General features: G+C 37.3%; 1 protein-coding gene across 8 annotated transcripts in view; it reads left to right on the top strand.

Moving 5' to 3' along the window:
- SEC24D (SEC24 homolog D, COPII coat complex component) overlaps nucleotides 1–19887 on the top strand; it is a 114387-nt gene that overhangs the window by 34270 nt on the left and 60230 nt on the right. For all 8 annotated transcript variants that reach the window (XR_008524699.2, XR_008524698.2, XM_054554398.1 and 5 more), the window contains exon 8: nucleotides 6479–6606. Coding sequence is in view for 6 of the 8 variants with exons in the window: in XM_054554398.1 (XP_054410373.1) it covers nucleotides 6479–6606 (128 nt within the window). In the remaining 2 variants the exon portion in view is untranslated. The remainder of the gene's footprint in view (nucleotides 1–6478; nucleotides 6607–19887) is intronic.

Here is a 19887-nt window from a genome sequence, read left to right as displayed (position 1 = left end):
CATACTAGTTGACCAATAAATATTTATCGGACACACGTACTTGAAATATATGACTCTCACCCCTTTAATTGGGAAACATTTAGTTCTTCTAAACTCAATTTAAATTTTCTTTTTCAAGTCTTCTCCAGTGTCTTTTCCCATAATGCTTCATATATATTTCACCCGTATCACATTAAATTTTATTGTGGTTTAGGTAGGTCTCTCCCACAAATCTTGGAGCTATCTGGGATCAGAATTCCACTTGTTCAGAACTTCACTCATTCATGCATACATCCAGAAAATGTTTATTCAGTACCTATTATGTGCCAGGCCTCTATGCTAAACCTGAGGTTAATAATATAATAAAAAATTTACAAATTAACATTATTATTATAGCTAATAATTGCAAGTACTTAGTATGTATCAAGACAATTTTCTAACCACTTTATATGGAATAATTCATTTAATCCCCCTGTAATGTTATGAGATAGGCATTAATATCATTCTCATGTTACAGAGTAGAAAACTGAGGCACAGAATGCTTAGGTAATTTACCTAAGAAATGTAGCTAGTAGGAGGCAAAGCTAGAATTTGAACTCAAGCATTCTGATGCAAGTGCCTATGTTCTTAACTTCACTGCCTCTATTCAGAAATAAAAGACACAGCTCTTTTATTAAATGAGTGAACAATCTGGCAAGGAAAAAGATAACTAAATATTAATTCAGTGAGATAAATGTTATAATAGAAAGATAAAAAACATGTTGCCATGGGAACTTAAATGTGAGGTCACCAACCAGATAACTGACCCAGCCTATCTTGCCCAAGTCGGGGACACCCAAACTGTGTCTTCAGTGAGCAAGTGTAACCCACAAGACTAGGGAGATGGGGGAGGGGAGGGTTGCCAGGCAGAGGAGGTGAATGTGCTAAAGTATGGTAGTGGGGGAGAGCATAATACATGTCAAGTAACAGCATGTGCATAGTTTTTTGTTTTTTTGAGGGACTTGTGGGTAGTTTTTAAACTGTGGTCAAATCTATATATGTAACATAAAATTTATTATTTTAACCATTTTTAAGTATACAATTCAGTGGCCTTAATTACATTCACAATGTTGTGCAACCAAATCATTCTTATTACCTGTTTCTAGAACTTTAAAAAAAATCATCCCACACTGAAACTCTGTACCCATTAAACAATAACTCCCCATTCTTCCACCCCACCCAGCCCCTGGTAGACTCTATTCTATGTTCTGTCTCTATGAGTTTGCCTACTCTAGGCTCCTCATTTGAGAGAATCATACAATATTTGCCCTTTTCTGTCTGGTTTATTTTACTTAGTATAATATTTTCAAGGTTCATCTACCTTGTAGCGTATATCAGAATTTCATTCCTTTTTAAGGCTACGTAACTTTCCATTTTTTATACATACCACATTTTGTTTTCCATTCATCTGTTGAAGGACATTTGAGTTGTTTCTACCTTTTGGCTCTTGTGAGTAATGCTGCTGTGGACATTTATGTACAAGTATCTATGCGAGCCCCTGCTTTCACTTCTTTGGAGTATATACTGTACCTAGAAGTGAAATTACTGGATCGTATAGTATGGAAAGAGTATGAAGGAAGGAGTGGGTGAGCAGGCAGGACTAGTAAGGTGGCAGGGTCTCAGTCATCGTTCTCTCTCCTTAGCCTGCAGCCTAGCCCTTGGCAAGAAGAGAAAGCTGCCCTGGTATGAAGCCCCAAAGTTGGCCCAGTCATACCCTTTTGCTATGAAGCCCCTTTGTCTGACCTGGCTTATTTGCCAATAGTAATAAGCTTTTTAGGATGTAGCTCAGCATTCTCAGATTTGTACAGAAATTCACAGACATAACTACAATATAGAGCTGGAAGGAACCTTGGACTTTATTTGCTCAGCTCTCTCACTTTACAGATGTAAGGATAAGGCCCAGGGAGGTTAAGTGGCTTGCCCAAGGCCATACAGCTGGTTAGGATCACAGCCAATAAAGAAAAGTTTAAAATATTCTTAAACTTTAAAATATTATTCCTTTGCCTTTGGCTCCAGGATCTTATTTTAAGATTCCACTTGTCCTTTGGTTCCCATCCTTTAAGACCCTGTTCAAGCACCTCATCCTTTGTATGGTCAATTCTGGTCCAAGTGACAGAGTCATTGTCTCCCTTCTTCTATTTCTTAATCTATTTGCTTTTCTGTGATGTTTACCATGCTATGTTGCAATGATCTATTTTTACTGTCACTCGTTCCAACTAGATTGTGAAGCCAGAGACTTTACTGTATTCTGTTTCTAAGCCCTTGCCTGGAGCTTAGCTTAGTAAATGTTTGTGGAATGAATTTATTGAATGTTTTCAGTAAAATTACCCCATAATGCTCTTTATTAAGCATCTCAAAAAGTGTCGAATCTTAGTTCCTGTGGTTGCTAAATTATCAAATTATCCACAGTAGCCAGACCTTTTATGCCCCACTGTTGTATACCTGTTTATAGAAACAAATTCTCAATTGCTTTTTCAAATTTTATTATTTGTGCACATTATCTTCCTGAACGAAGCATTTGTTTAGTCACCTTTAGAGCTCATTCATTTATGCATATTTCACCGTCAAAATATAAACCCTTTAAAGGTAACAAATATCCAGCTTCAATATTTTATTGGTAATTTTAACGAGTATAATTGAGTGCAATGGAAAATTAAAATAAACTTTAAAATACTTTTAAAATTCTTAGTTCATGGTCTGTATAACATTGTGTAATGATGATAATGAGGAAAGTTTTGTTTAAATATGAAACAAACACTATTAAGCATTCAAGCATATTTACATATATTAATATTACCTACGAGTTCCTTTACTTTTATTCCTGCTGCCAAAAGTCTGGTTTCCTCCTCTGTTACTGCTTACCTGGGCTCTTAAAGCAATGGATCAGTTTACCTGTCTGTATTCTTTTTCTGTTCCTAGAAGCTATCTAACTTTGGGCAGACTGATTTTCTTCAATTACTTATTTGATCATTTTACCCTTGCCAAAAAAAGTTTGGTTTTTTTTTTTTTTTTGACATGGAGTCTTGCTCTGTCGCCCAGGCTGGAGTGCAATGGCACGATCTCAGCTCACTGCAAGCTCCGCCTCCCAGGTTCCCGCCATTCTCCTGCCTCAGCCTCCTGAGTAGCTGGGACTACAGGCGCCTGCCACCACGCCCGGCTAATTTTTTTGTATTTTTAGTAGAGACGCGGTTTCACCATGTTAGCTAAGATGGTCTCAATCTCCTGACCTTGTGATCCACCCGTCTTGGCCTTCCAAAGTGCTGGGAGTACAGGCGTGAGCCACCGTGCCTGGCCTTTTTTTAACCCTTGCTAAAAAAATGTCACGGTTGTCCATGGGCAGACAGGGTTGGTCTCAACTCCTCATCCAGCATTCCAGGCCTTGACAACCTGGACTCAATTTTTCTGGGATGTTGTAGAAAATTATAATTGGTTCTAATCCCACTTTTGCCACTTACTAACTCTTTGACTTTTGGAATGTCACATGACCTCCCAGTGTCTCAGTTTCCTCCTCAGTAAAGTAGATTATAAATATATTAATCCATAGAGTTATTGTGGGGCTAAATGAGTTTACATGTAACAGTCTTAGAATGATGTCTAGTGCATTGGCTGCTGTTATTATTATTACCCTTGTTGTTAGTACTATGTCTTCCCCTTCTCTCAGATGCTCTGCAGAGCAGCCCAAGGACTGGATTCAGCCTGCAGTCATGTTAATTTGTCCTACTCAGTAATTTCTTTTGTTTCTATTTGAATTAATTGTCATTATTTAAAAATCAGAATACATTATATAAAAATCCGGATTTCCAGTTTGTCCTAAAAACTGTGAAATCTGACACTAGTAGCTTGGAAATGAACAGAATAAAAGCTTTTTTAAGTCCAACGTCCCATTCATTTCAGGCTTGCATCTGTGCAGCAAAACATGGCCAGAGAGAGGGTCACAACCCCGCCACAATCTCTGTTTAAGCTCAGGACCATAAACTTCCCAACATACTGTGTTTCTCAAGTCTTTTCACTTTTCCACTCTCCTTAGTGACTATTTCATACTTTTTCAAACCTGCAGCACCTTCTTTCGCATCTTTCTTTTAGCTGCTTTACATCCTCCTTTCAGAAAGGAAATTCCATGCACCCCACCACCACATGGACCCCCAGTCTCAGCGCATCCTCCCACTGTGGCCACCTGCATTTGGCCCTCAGTGAGCAATCTGTGCTCCAGTCGGAAGCCAGCCTCTTTCCCTGTGCACCACTCAAGTATATTTCCACAGTAAGTTTCCCCTCTTCCTCTTAAATCATCAGTATTTTTCTTTCTACAGAATGATTCCCATCTTTTTTAAAAAAAAACCTTCTCTCATCTTAAAATATAAAAATGTTTTCTTGATCTACTTCCCTTACCAGCTAGCACTCTTTTCTTTCCACCCCTCTACAGCAAAACTTAAAAGGACTATTGCCAATTCTTCTCCTTCTGTTATCTCTTAAACTCACTCTGAGCAGATTTTTCCCTAGCATTCCACCAAAACTGCCTCTTTAGGATCTCCAGCAGCACCATCTGGCACAGATGATCGTGCCTCCGCATGATATACATCCTACACTTCACTTCAGGACGCTAGGCTCCTCGTTTCATCCTTCTCAGTCCTTTGGCTGCTTTCTTCTCCTCTTCTGACCTCCTTATCTTGGAGGACCCCAGGGCTCAGTACTTGGTCATCTTCTCTTCTTTGGCCATAATTATTCCCTTGGTGGTCTTAACCTGGTTTCATGGTTTCAAATACCATCTATATGCTAAGAATTCCCAAATGTGTATCTCCACCCCAGACTTTAGCCCAGTCTCCAGATGTACATATCTAATTGTCTACTCAGCATTGCTGTTTGACTGTGTAATAGATTTCCCAAATTGGACATGTCCCTGACTAGATTCCTGATCTCCACCCGCACACCCGTTAAAACATCCCTTCCCTTTCTGCAGCCTTTACTTTGTCAGTTGGTGGCAATTTTATGCTTCTAGTTTCTCAGGCCAGCAACCTTAGAGTCGTTCTTGACCATCACGCTCTCTCATACTCACATCTTCACACCTTATATGCCCTTAACAAATAAGTCACTGTACCTTCAAAATATATCCAGAATTTAGCCACATCTCAACACTTCTACTGCTGTTGGGCTGGTACTGCAGCAGCCTCCACATGGATTTCCTGGTTCTACTCTTCCCCACTGCAATCCATTCTGAAAATGCAGGCAGAGGAACCTACATTACAGCATGACACTCCTCTGCTCTAAAGCCATCAGTGGCTCCCCATTTCATTGGGAGAAAAACCAGAGGGCTTAAAATGGTCTCGAGTCTACCTCATCTGGCCTGTTGCTTCGCTGAACTCCACACCAGTTAGTGCCCCCCACAGTGGCTCCATTCCAGCTCCATGGGTCTCCTGCTGTCACTCTACTCTGGGCATGTCCTTCCCCAGATACCCGCTAGGGTAAATCGCTTGCCTCCTATGGCTCTTTGCTCGGATGTTACCTTTTAAATAAGGCCTACCTTGTAAGTATTTAAAATTGCAATCTGCCTGCCACTTCCTGGTACCCCTTCACTAGATATGCTTTTTTCACAGCATTTATCACCTTCTAATGTCCTATATAATTTACTTTTATTAGGCATAATATTCATTGTCTGTGTCCTCTGCAAGAACATAAACTCTGCAAGCACCTAGGACAGGGCCTGAAATGTCTTAGACACTCAGCGAACATTTGATTGATGATTACATTCTTTTAGTCATAATATTTTATTTCAGAATTTATCTTAGATAAGTTATTCTAGTGATACAAATATTCTTTATGTCATAGATATTGTTTTAACACTCGGATATGCCATGAAGTAAAGATACTTGGTCAGGAAGCCTAACGTCTATTAAAAATAGATTAGGGTGTTTTTGAAAATAATATTTCTATTATAAGTAGAATTTTCATTTTGAAATTCAATTTCCAAATTTAGAAAAAAATAGTCAAATGGAATCATATTTGACAAAGTATCACTTGCTAATATGAAATAGTATATAAATGCTTAACTTCCCATAAGCAGATAGAAGAGGATGAAGAAGAAATGATTGTGATTCAAAAATTTTGTTCTGTCATATTTGTGTGTCTCTTTGTTTTATTTTTTCCATTGCATCTAAATGCCTTTCAAATGTATAGTAAGGCTATATTAAGACTCTGCTTATGGAAAATAATAATAACTAAGATACTTCTTTTATATCTTTGCAGTAGGATTCAGAGTATTTTTATTTTGTAAGAAATTATAGTGTGCCTAGAATATAGATTGTAGAATTGCACAATACTACTTTTTTTAAAAACAAATCATGAAGAGTGTTTTACAAATAAGAAATAATGCAATGCATTATCTAGAAGTACCTTTATAAATATTTGAATATCTTAGGGAAGGTTTTTTTCTAAACAAATTTTAAGTGTATCCTTTTGAATGTTTCAGGAAATGCCAGTCCTCGTTTCATCCGTTGTACAACATACTGTTTTCCATGCACGTCAGATATGGCTAAGCAAGCTCAGATTCCATTAGCTGCTGTCATCAAACCCTTTGCCACCATTCCTTCAAATGAGGTAAGAATGATATATAATAGCAATTCAATAATTTATCAATTCCAAAATTACTATTTTCTCACAATTTTCTTATACATTATTCTATAATATAAACAGGAAACTGGAATATATTTTTATAATGCAAAACATCTAGTAATTGAATTCATCAGGAAAACAAATAATCCAGCAAGCTATGGTTTTTGGCATCCTGTGCACCAAATACAGATGGACTATGTCACTTTTTGGCGTATTGTAATAATGCACATATACAGAAAATATAGAATGTCACACAGTAAAATATTGTGACTTGTCACAAGGCCCTGATACCCTAGTTTAGAGCCCTTACATTGTGGGTGTTCTGTTGAGGGAAGATGATAGATCCTATAGTCCTTGATCTATTAGAGCAGATCTTACTATATCTGCTTTAATTATCACTGGGCCAGGATACTCATCAACTCCTACTTAAAGATTAGAAAGTATGGGGTAGATAAATCTGTATATATTGATTTGAAAATATGTGCTCAACATATAGTTGAGCGGGAAAAAAGATAAGTGGTTTACATTGAAAATCTGCAGTGTTGGGATGCTGCCAGTGGGTATTTGATCTAGACTTCCAGAAACAACCCAATTCCAACCTACACTGCTGCCATTCCTTCTTTTGATGCCCCTGAGTGATGGATGCCCACATGTGCACAGAAACACAGGCACTATAGCAGAGCAAGTCACACAGGGGATGAAAAGTTTGACTTCCAGCTGGAGCTGTGACCATAACCCATTGTAGTATCTGGGTAAGCTAGGCCGAACCACAGATTCCTCTTGCTGCACTTAAGGCCAGAGCCCCAGTATTCCCTCCCAGCATAAACCTCAGTCTTGGATCTAATGATCCTTTGAAGTAGGCTGATGTAATGTACACCTAGCAGCATCTAAGCAAGAGGCAGAGCATCTGCAAGAGAAAACAGATCGTTCCCTTTCTTGGGCTCACCACACCAGTTGGTATGGAGAGTAAAGCAGTATGGGGAAGGGGAGGAGGAAGCTGTGGTGAGTGGGGCTTTATGTCCACTAAGGGAAAGAAGAGAGAAAAGAGAGATGTGTGATGTGTGCAGTGGCTTTCATACCCTTTGGGATCTTCACTCCTTCATTCATTCATTCCTTATGAATGTAATGTAGTGCTGCCAACACTTCTTTTTGGGAGTAGAGTGAACTGGCTTAGAGTAGGTCATGGGAGAGGCGTTGAACTGTTGTTAGAAGCCAAACTTACACGTGGTATGGTTTCATATTTGCAAATCAAGATGTACATTCAGTATTTCCTTTACATATTTTAACCATAATCTCTTCCATGCTGGTTCTAGAAATTTAATATAATATTTATAAACACCTCATTAAACTCACTATGCTTAGTATGAATGAGGTAGACCAATATGTATTGACAAAGAGATGCCGCTATGTACAATGCATGCATTTTAAAGAAAAACTTAACTAGAAGTATTTTCAAAGCTATTTTCAACATTGTGTTTTGAAAATTTTCAAACATACAGAAAATCTAGAAGGATTTCATAGTGAACACCTATATCCCTGCCACCTGGATGTTACCATTAACATGTAACTACACTTGTCTTGTCACATATCATGATGTTCATCTGTCCATCAAGCCATCTTTTTTATTCTGATCAATTTCAAAGTAAATTGCAGACATTTAGACACTTAATACTAAATACTAAATACTCCAGAATGCATATCATTAGGTAGTGTTCAAAATTTGCTTACGGATTATTTTCTTATTTGAGGCAAAATTCATTTACAATAAAATGTACATGTCTTAAGTGAACGTTTATTGAGTTTTGATGACTATATATACCTATGTAGCCGAGACACCTACAAAACAGAACATAATTGCCGCTCCAGAAAGTTATCTCATGCCCTTTCCTAGGCGACCCGCACCCCTTCACATAACCTCCCTTCCCTGGCAGCCACAATTGTGATTGTTTTCTGTGATAGATTTGTTTAGCCTATTCTAGGACTCCTTGTAAATAGAATGATAAAGTATGCCCTATTTTGTACAAAGGTTCTCTTACTCAGCATAATGTTTTAAAGAGCCATTGTAATGTTGCATGTATCAATAGTCTGTTTCTTTTTTATTGCTGAGTAGTGTAATTCATTGTATGAGCATACCGCCACACCTTGGCCTACTATAAGAGGTTTTAGGCTGGGCACGGTGGCTCACACCTGTAATCCCAGGACTTTGGAAGGCTGAGGCGGGTGGATCACCAGAGGTCAGGAGTTTGAGACCAGCCTGACCAATATGGTGAAACCCCATCTCTACTAAAAATACAAAAATTAGCTGGGTATGGTGGTGTGTGCCTGTAGTCCCAGCTACTCGGGAGGCTGAGGCAGGAGAATTGCTTGAACCCAGGAGGTAGAGGTTGCAGTGAGCCAAGATTACGTGATAATCTTGGCTCACAAGATTGGAGACAGAGGGAGACTCTGTCTCAAAAAAAAAAAAAGTTTTTATATGCTGACTTCATATGCAGGTATCTATAACAATATGTAGTATTGGTCTTTTCTTTTGAAAGTCGATTACTGTACTTTTAAATAAGTAAAACATAAACAATCAAAAGATGAAAAGGGTATACAATGAAAAATAGGCCTCTGCCTACCTCTGCTTCCTCCCCTTTCATGTAGCCCTTACCTGTTCTTTGTGATTCCTTCTAGAAATAAAATATGCATATAACAATATATGACTATCTATCCTTCAAAAAAAGTATGTAAATGTAAATGATAGAATGGTACACATATTGTTCTGTACTTTTTAAAATTAATATATCTGGCGCTGATTTTATATTATTGCCTACAGCGCTGCCTCCTTCTTTAAAACAGCTGGGTAATATATTAATATGAGAAATATTATAACTGTACATATAAAATCAATTTTGAGATGCATACTGTCAAAAATGTGAAACTTTTATGAATCCTAAAATTGAGGAAATGTATTGCCATCAGTGTGCCTACAAGAACCATCCCCACAGCTTTTCTCAGGGGGATGGGGTTGCTACACATATGCAGCCTCTGACTTATTTGTTCCTTTGCTATCTGAACCTTATCAAAGAGATCTTTTATTTTCATAAACAGAAGATAACATTTCTACCTTGACGGAAACCTGCAGCATGTATAAATAACAAAATATCATAGGAAGCAATTCTATTGTATATCAGTATTGTGGATACATAGGATTTATGCACATGACTAGTGTCAGTTTCGGCTGCACCTTGTTAATGGCAATGAGTTTGCATGGTTTTCAGTTATCTACTAGCAAAAACCCCCTCCTTGCCCCTTCCTCGTGATAAAGCTGACTTGGGTCAAATATGCATGAAATAGAACAAAACTCAGCAATTGTTCACACCCAAAACTAGAGTCTGGAACCTTCTTGTTATCATCATTTAGTATTAACTATAAAATTATTCACTAATGTCTTCTGGAAAATAAAACCTGGCATTTCAGTGCTGTTGAAAAAAATCTTTCAAACATTAGTTTAAGCCTCCTAAAAAATGTATATATGCATTTTATACATAAACTGAGTGGGTATGGTTTCTATTTTCCGAAGTTGTTTGTTTTAACCAAATACCACCTACCCACTAACATGGGATCTTTTAGTAAGGACTTGTGCTGCATTTTCATCTCTGTGCTTTCCAAAGTATTAAACAGAGGAGGTTAGAATGGTAGCTTATTTCTGGAATCTGACTTGTGAAAATAACACACTCTATTCCTTTAATGTTGTTGGAGACTCTGAATACTGACCATGTAAATGTATTTGACAGTACTGTTTTCTCTACTCGGCTCTCTCTACACAAAGCCCTTTCTTTTCCCCTAGACATTCAAGAATAGAATTACTCTGAATATATTTACGAATTACTTCCCTTTATATAGCAGTGCTTCCTGGTTTGAATGAAGACACTCTCTATTTAAAGTAGTACTTTTATTTTTATTTGTTGAAATAGAATCAAAAAATAAGGACTGTGAAAGGGATGCTGCAACACCAGGATGAATGAAGTTCCTCAGGGGCATGTGCCCAAAAAATGTCTTCCTTTTTGGGCATGTAGCTGGACCTAAACTTGGAGAGCCACCAACATTAGGGAATTATTGCTGCTCTACTACACCAGCTAGCTAGATGCAAGTCTATATGCTACCAAGTGTTTGGGCCTTCTTGACAGATTCTCCTCTTTTGGCTTCCATGACACCGTCCTGGTCTAATTTTTCCTACGTCACAGGCAGGGAACATTTAAGTTCCTTTTATTGTTTTCCTGATCTCTAATTTGGGGGTTTGTCAAGGCTTGAACTTGGGATCTTCTTTCCACTCTCCTTAGATACCCTATCCCCTCCAAAAACTAAATATCATCTGTAACAGCTGCTGCTGCTACTGATGGGAATAATAACAGTCAAAATTTATAACAAGCAAAATTATAAGTTTTAAAAATATTTATTTACTTAATTCTCACATTAACCTACTTATCCCCATTTTAGATATAAGTAAACTGAGGCACAGAGTTAGATAACTTGTTAAGGTCAACAGCTGCTAAATAGCAGAGCTAGGATGCAAAACCACACAGACTCTGGTGTCTAAAGTACTCTAAAGCACTGCGCTGTTACTCATTCATTCATTCGTTTTTACATTTTCAGTCCCATACTCACATATCCAAACACCTCTCTGAAATCTCTCCTTGGGTGCTTCATAGAAACCTCAAACTTAACGTGTCCAAAAATGAACTTCTGATCTCTGCACCCCAAGCCTGTTTATTTTTCCACATATCAATAAGTGGCACTATCGTTTATGTAATTGTGTGAGACAAAAATAAAAAACTAAACAATTATAGTTAATAACAGAAAATGAGGAACATGCTGCTATTTTAGATATTTATAGTCTATAATCAAGGAAATAACAGTTTTAAAGTATCTTTTCGAAGCAAATGTATTACTTGAATACTGTTATTCTACATATAAAGTCATCTTTAATTATCTTCCTCTACTATAAATGATTTATTTCGGTGTTAGTAAAATTTTATGTTTTGTTTGCTTATCTAGTATTGCCATCATTACTGCAATTTTAAAATCTTTCCTTAGAGATAACCTGCTTTGGCATCTACCGAAGTATTTATTTAGTACAGTGTTTTTTAAAATTGGTTCCATTGTTTGACAGGTTCCAACATTTCTAAGCATGCTATTGTGTTAGCAACGGCCTATAAAAATAAACCTAACCCAAGCGGTTTGGACGAGAGGATGTTCCTTAGGAACATTTGCTTTGGAGATGTTTGCTATTTCCAGGGGCATATATCTATGTTGTCACTGTTTAAATTTCGTATTCCTTACCATACGTTTTAAATTTTTATGTCTTTTAAGTGAAACCCATCCCCACAGCCGGTATAATTAACTCTGAGGTATATATTTAGCAAAAGTAATTGGTTATGCTGTAAACCCTTTTGTTTAGTAAACTGTGTTTTAATTTTTGATGCTGTATTTTAGGAACTGAAGTAGTATGGTGTAGAAGTCCAGTGCAAAAGGATTGAAGATTATAACTGATTTAATTTTGCATTTTTTTCTCTAAAATAGGAAATGTTTATCTTTTGGACAAGTGCATAGTCTAATTATACATGCAATTAAGTAATTTCACCTATAAACCAGATGGTAGAAGCTTTTACTCCATCTGTGACTAGATTCAGGAATATCTGTGTATATTTTTCAGTTATAAATGGATATAATAGTCAAAGTAATTTCCTTGCTTATTGAATTAGCAAGGATATACTTTCATCCAAGGCTCAACATTTCAGTTGCATTTTAATCCCCTCCTTACTCTGTGCTAGGAACTCTGCTGAACTTTAGGGATTTGGAAAACAAGAAAAACAAGATCAGTTACTCTTGCCTAGGACTTAATAAAAATTTTTCACGAATGCAGCTAACTTTCGTACAATGTGAAAAAGGCTCTGATGGGGATAGCTTCATTGTTATATGGAGCTTAGTTTCCGGGAAAATTTTACCTGAATTATGACTTAACAAATAAATAAGGACTTTGTCCTATTAATAAATGCAGTTTAGGCAGGGCGCGGTGGCTCACGCCTGTAATCCCAGCACTTTGGAAGGCTGAGGCGGGCGGGTCATGAGGTCAGGAGATGAAGACCATCCTGGCTAACATGGTGAAACCCCATCTCTACTAAAAATACAAAAAATTAGCCTGGCGTGGTGGCACGTGCCTGTAGTCCCAGCTACTCTGGAGGCTGAGGCAGGAGAATCACTTAAACCCAGGAGGCAGAGGTTGCAGTGAGCTAAGGTTGTGCCACTGCACTCTAGCTTAGGCAACAGAGTAAGACTCCATTTCAAAAAAATAAAAATAAATAAATAAATAATACATGCTGTTGAAATCTTTCTTGTTAATGATTGTTTATATTTTGATAGATTCAGTAGGTCTAAAGAAGGTACCACTGTGGGGGAAAAAGGAATGGATGTCAAGGAACCGATTAATGGAGTTAACAAGAAAGGAAAATTCTGTTAGAGAATAAGCCCAGCACCAATACATTATGTCAGTGATGGTCTTTACATGTCACCTGCAAAAGGAATTGCTGATCATGCATTTGACTTTTCAGCTAATCTTGCTTGCATGGGTTGACATAGTTTTGGCAGAACTTATAGTGCCTCACTGTAGTAGTTTATTCACGATGACCATGTCATCCCTTCTTTTAGGAAGATAGCAGCTTATGTAGTAGGTGTAATCCCACTTTTATAGATGATGAAGCTCCATAGGTTCTGGGGCTATTAAAGTTACCAGCTGGTAAGTGATACTGCTGGAACTCAAGATTCCAAATTTCAATAAAACAGTATTTATTTTTCTTGCTGGCTAAAGTTTTAGCAATGAGCCTCTTGCTCTTCCCGGAAGCTTATGAGTTATCTTGAAATAATCATTTTAGAGTTCTTAAAGTCTTTTTGACTTTAAGCCTCTGCTTAGTACTCCTTGTAGGCAAAGACTATCCAGAGTTCAGCAGTGGGCTGGGCATAGAGGTCTTAGTTGAATAAATGCACTCTTCTCAGGGTTGTAGAGACATTTAAAAGACAAAAGTAAACCATATCACAGAATGGTGGTTGATTTGTAGGTATTTTAGGCCTCTAATTTTTTTTAGCACAGTGAATCTTAGTTGTTCCTTGGCAGCAGTTGATTCTACTGATAAACATGTTGCTAATGAAATAAACATTTTTTAAAATCCTACTTTGGATATTTCATGTCTTTTAAATGACTACAAACTTCATTTATAACCCTGTTCACCTCTCTAACAAACTCTGTGGGTAAAGAAAAAATCATTTGAAAGACAATGTATTTTTTACAAGTTCCTCAACACTGTGGGAGAATTAACTCAGTTTCTTCTATCACATATTAATGAGAGAAGTTCTATTTCACTATAAAGGACAGAACAGTAAAACAATTGGATGAATTTTGGACCAAGATATTTTAGGAACCAATAAAAACTGGCTACTTTTTCCAAAGCACAGTAGCCAAATGGTGGAACACTGGATTAGGAGCCAGGAAATGATTTCAGGTCTCCACTGTGCCTTGTATTGTGACCTTAGGCCTCCATTTCTAAGAGGGAGAAGCCTGGTTCTGTTATCTCATAAATCCAGAAAGCTGATAGTGTCTGTCTTACTTTTCCAGTTTTATTGGACATTCACCATAGATGCCATTTATGAAGTCCTATATGTTATTAGAAATTAATGTGAACAAATTTCGCAACCCAACCCAAAGTGATTTCATATGTATAGCACTTTCAGTGTAAGTCTGGAGTGTATTATATTATTCATTTAAAAAGAAACACATGGCCAGCCATGATGGCTGACACTTGTAATCCCAGCTCCTTGGGAGGCTGAGGTCAGAGAATCACTTGAGGCCAGGAGATTGAGACCAGCCTGGGCAACATAGTGAGACCCCATGTCTACCAAAATAAATATTTTTTTAAGTAGCCAAGTACAGTGATGCATGCCTGTAGTCCCAGCTACTCAGGAGGCTGAGGCAGGAGAATCACTTGAGCTCAGGAGTGTGAGACTGCAGTGAGCTGTCATAGTGTCACTCTACTCTAGCCTGGCATCAGAGTGAGACCTCAACTTTAGTTTTGTTTATTTCATTATTTATTTATTGAGACAGGGTTTCACTCTGTGACCCAGGCTGGAGTGTGGTGTGCAGTCTCTGTTCATGGCAACCTTCATCTCCCAGGCTCAAGCGATCCTCACACCTCAGCCACCCAAATAGGGAGCATGGCCATGTGCACCACACCTGGCTAATTTTTGTATTTTTTGTAAAGACAGGGTCTCACTGTATTGCCTAGGCTGGTCTCAAACTCCTAGCTCAAGCAGTCCACCTGCCTCAGCCTCCCAAAGTGCTGGGATTACAGACTTGAGCCACCACATCCAGCCTCAACTTTAAAAATAAAAAGAACACATGAAGATTGGGAGACTATGCATTTTCACGTATAGCCTAAATTTAGCTAGTTTAGTGATAAGTGTGCTCTGAAATTAAACTGATTACTGTATGATATCATGGCCTGTGAAGAACTTAAAGAATACTTAAATTATTTATTTTTAAATGAAAACTTCAAAAGCCAGAATTTATTTTTTAAATTGTGTATCATCATCTTGTCTGCTTTAATTAAGTATTTTTAAAGTGTCAACATAAAAACTTGGACATATAAAATGCATGTATTTAGAAATAAAATGATGAATATAACATTTAAAATACCTTTGTTTTATCAAGTTACTTTCAAAACTGAATCTCGTCTCTTAAGATTTTTGGTCACTGTTTATATAGTGCTATGAAAAAGTACTGTGAAAAAGTTTGGCAGCTGAAGAACAGAATATTATCCCTTTTTAGAACAGTGTTCTAGCCTTATAGCACATGTGTAGGGAGTCACATTTGTCAGGGCAAAGACCATTTGAATTCTTTTTAAGTTACATTTTAGAAGCTAAATGCACCAAGCTTATTTTCTTAATCACAGAATTATTCCTGTAAGTCTTTATTCTTTTATTAAATGGGGAAAAGCTTCATGAGAAACAACACAAAGAAAACATTCTGCCATGATTTAATTTTCAGTGAATTTTTGGGAAGTGTGGGTTTGATGACCTTCCTTGCCCTAGTGATTGAGGACCCAAATCAGCCTTTCTTGATGTGGAACAGTGGGGAGGATTGAGAAGCCCCCACAGACAAGGAACTGTGTTAGAGCCTTTTTGCTGCTATTTCTCTAAATTCTAAGACCCATATTTTCTCATATTTTAACATTTTAAAAATAGGAATATGCCTTATTAACAAAGGCTTCTTAGCAATCTGTCATGTTCACCTGGAAGGTTTGGTGTCTCTTAGAATTGAAGGGATTTTAGAATCAATGAAATATACTATCTATACCTTGCTTCATGCTTCTAACTTCTGTCAAATTTTGTGGATATTTAGATAATTCAAGAGTACCAGGGTCTACAATGTGTGCAGCTGTGCATCTTTGCTGATCAAGTACAAGAAAGTCAAATATTTTAATGTTTATATTAGAAAGCTTCAGAGAAATCAAGTTCCCATTGAATAAAAGGCTAAAAAATAAACAAAATTATACTTTTAAGAAAGAAGAAGAAAGAGAAAAATGTAGGAAAAGAAAACTCTGTCTAAACTTTTAATTTGACATTGTTTCTTGAAATGTTTGAAAGTGACCCCAAAGTTTGAAGCACAGATTATTTCTGAAGTGATTTTTTTGTCAGGAATATAGCATTGTCATGAATGTGGTGACTAGGGCAGGAATTTAGGAGTTAGATGGAGTTAGGTGCATAAATTGGCTCTATTTTAGCAGTATGATCTTGAAACATTTACTTTTTTGAGCCTTATTTCTTTCATAAGTAAAATTACAATAACACCCTTAACCTGTAGTTGTTTAAAAATAAACCAGTCTTATCTTCATCAGTATTATGATTATTTGCTATACAATATCAAATTTTGCCATGGAAAATTTTATTTTAATCTTATAATCTTGATTTTGGGTGTCTGCTATATACAAGAAAGAGAAGTATGAGAACTTCAGGCAATTTATATTTACTTAAAGTGTATACATTTAAGAGGGATGTCATCAAACCCCTTCAGTGGTTCTAGCTGTTATATAAGAAGGAGGAAACTGAGTTAGACTCCTCAATTTATATTCATATGTAAATAGGAAAGAGGCTTAATTACTCTGATTTTAAAGGAGTGTTGCATGGTATCTGTCATTTGATATTAGATCACTATTTTCTCTGTTTCTTATTATTCGAATTATAAGCATCACCATAACATAAACGTTTGTATAGACTTTATTTTTTCATAAGGTGTTTCGTGAGCATTTGCTGGAATAATTTTTCCTCAACTCCTTCACAGTGTTCTGTCCTTTTAGTCACTTCCTGAGGAGAGCTTTTGGGATACTTCCCCAGCCCCATTCTCCCTGTAGCTCAACTCATACCATGAATCCCAGTTTGCAATTTTGATATGTAGATTTGACTAACATCTTTTTCCTGCTGGGTTCACAAGGGTAGGGACCACATCTGATTTTTCTCACTATTGCATTTCTAGAACCTAAAACAGTACATGGAACATTTTTAGCTAAATAATATTTAACTATGATATTTTAATCATACAATATCATTTATATATAGAAGTATAGTAGAATTTTGATGCCAAGTAATTTGGTGACATTTTTACCATAGAGGTCTGCCTGTGCTCAAACATTTATTGAGCTTGTTGTATTCAAATGCCATATTTGATACTAAAACTGTTACAAAGTAGATAAGAAAGGAATTGACAATTTAAATGCCAAACTAAGGCGAGGATCTTGTATTTAGGAGTCATCTCTTTATCCTAGTGTCTGCTTGAGTTCAGTTTCCATGGTCTATATCAATGAAAATATTTTATTTCCCACACATGTTCTTATTAAAAAAAGCCATTTGGGGGCGCACTACAAATTATGATTGCTTTAGTATTGCCACCAGGTAAAAACAGCTGCACTGACTAGAATAACAATTGCATAAGGAATTTCCAGGACAGTAAAATTCTACATAAAGTTTAGCTTAGGTTTCACTTTTATTCTCCCCCCACTCCAGTGTTTCTCTCAATATCATTTCACAGACGAAGGTATATAGTATTTGTGAGTGTGTGTTTGTGTGTATTTGGTGGGCGGGGCGGGGGCAGGGAAGGATGTTATAAGCAGTACGTGTAACAAAAAAGAGCATTTAAAAATCTTTAAAATGTTATTTGTTGTTTGAGAAAATACAACCATCATTTACTTTCTTGAAAAATATTTCTGTAAAATGCAGGTAAAATAGAAGACCCATAATTATTAAATCTAGTGTCTGTAGGTATCCTGGAGTTCATCTATCACAAAGATCACTTTCCTTTATCCTAAACTGTAAATTAAAGTATATTGTAGTCTAACATGGAATGAGATTTAAGTTTTTTTTGGTTTACTACATCCCATACTCCCTTGTCCTCTATAGTTTGAAAAGTTTTGAAAAATTCTTTACATAGTTCAAATATAATTTTGTCTATATTTCTTCTTTCTTACAGAAAAGCATAGAAAATGTTTCATATTTATCAACTTTTATTTCTGATAACAAGTCATCTTTCCTCTTATTTCAGTTTATTGATATAGAATAAATATATAAATGTATTTATTTCTCTAAATGCTTTTGAATTGATCATCCGTTTTTTAAATTAAATTTTTTTCTCAACTTTTTTAAATTCCTGTTTTCAAAAATGCTGTCCTTCAAATGACTTTTGGCTGTGTGTCCAAATCAAATTAATTCACCAAAGATGATTTGCTGTATTACTGGAAGTAGCCCAGCCACAGCACGGGGAATGGTTAGTTACCAGTGTTTTCTTCTGTTTAAATAGAGACAAGGTTTTGCCATGTTGGCCAGGCTGGTCCTGATCTCCTGAGCTCAAGTGATCTGCCCGCCTCAGCCTCCCAAATTGCTTGGATTACAGGCGTGAACCACTATGCCTGGCCAGTCTTCAGTGTTTATGTCAATAACAGATTGAACTGTGTGACCCTTAGAGCCCTATATTTTTTTCCACTCTGAAAGGAATTTGTAGAGAAAGTTTTAGACATATTTGGACAACTGCATAGCTTCCATAGGTGTCTACTCTAAAGGGAATTGATCATTTGGTTTGAGTTCTCTTAAGCTTCTTTACAGAAACAGTTTTATACTCTTATTTATACTTGTATAATCACTCCTGGGATTTTAGTGATGTTTTCAGTCATCTCATATACCATAATCTGGACAATAATTCATTGTTATTTGATATGATAATTTATAAACTATGACCATTTTATGAAAGACTTTATGTCACCTTATTTCAAAAAGGATTTAAGAATAACCAATTCAATTCAATGAATACTCATTGTTCTCCCAGTATGTGCTGGATACTGTTCTTGGTACTTGAGATACGTCAGTGAACAGAGCAGACAAAGATCTCTGCCCTCATGGAGCTTACATTCTAATGGAGACTAGACAGTGAACCTGGTAAGAAGGTTATCTAAGTCTATGGAGGAAAGAAAAAGTAGAGCAGACTTGGGGGATGACATCTGCCTGGGAGGAGGTGGAGTGTGGGTTTTGTAGATTAAATAGGGTATTCAGGGCAGGCCTGATTGAGAAAGTGTCATTTAAATTCAGACCCTCAGGGGTCTGTTCCAAGATGGTCGAATAGGAACAGCTCCGGTCTGCAGCTCCGAGCGTGATTGACACAGAAGACGGGTGATTTCTGCATTTCCAGCTGAGGTACCTGTTTCATCTCATTAGGACTGGTTGGACAGTGGGTGCAGCCCACGGAGGGCGGCCAAAGCAGGGTGGGGCGTCGCCTCACCCAGGAAGCACAAGGGGTCAGGGGATTTCCCTTTCCTAGCCAAGGGAAGCCGTGACAGACTGTACCTGGAGAAAACGGAACATCCCCACCGAAATACTGCGCTTTTCCAATGGTCTTAGCAAATGGTACACCAGGAGATTATATCCCATGCCTGACTCGGCGGGTCCCACACCCAAGGAGCCTTGCTCACTGCTAGTGCAGCAGTCTGAGATCCACCTGTGAGGCAGCAGCCTGGCAGGGGGAGGGGTGTACCCCATCGCTGAGGCTTGAGTAGGTAAACAAATCAGCCAGGGAAGCTCAAACTGGGCAGAGCCCACCGCAGCTCAGCAAGGCCTGCTGCCTCTGTTGACTCCACCTCTGGGGCCAGGGCATAGCTGAACAAAAGGCAGCAGAAACTTCTGCAGACTTAAACATCC

This window comes from Pongo abelii, chromosome 3 (assembly GCF_028885655.2).
Source record: "Pongo abelii isolate AG06213 chromosome 3, NHGRI_mPonAbe1-v2.0_pri, whole genome shotgun sequence".
NCBI classification, from domain to species: domain Eukaryota; kingdom Metazoa; phylum Chordata; class Mammalia; order Primates; family Hominidae; genus Pongo; species Pongo abelii.
Note: the sequence above shows the minus strand (reverse complement) of the source record. Positions and strands in the feature narration are given on the sequence as shown.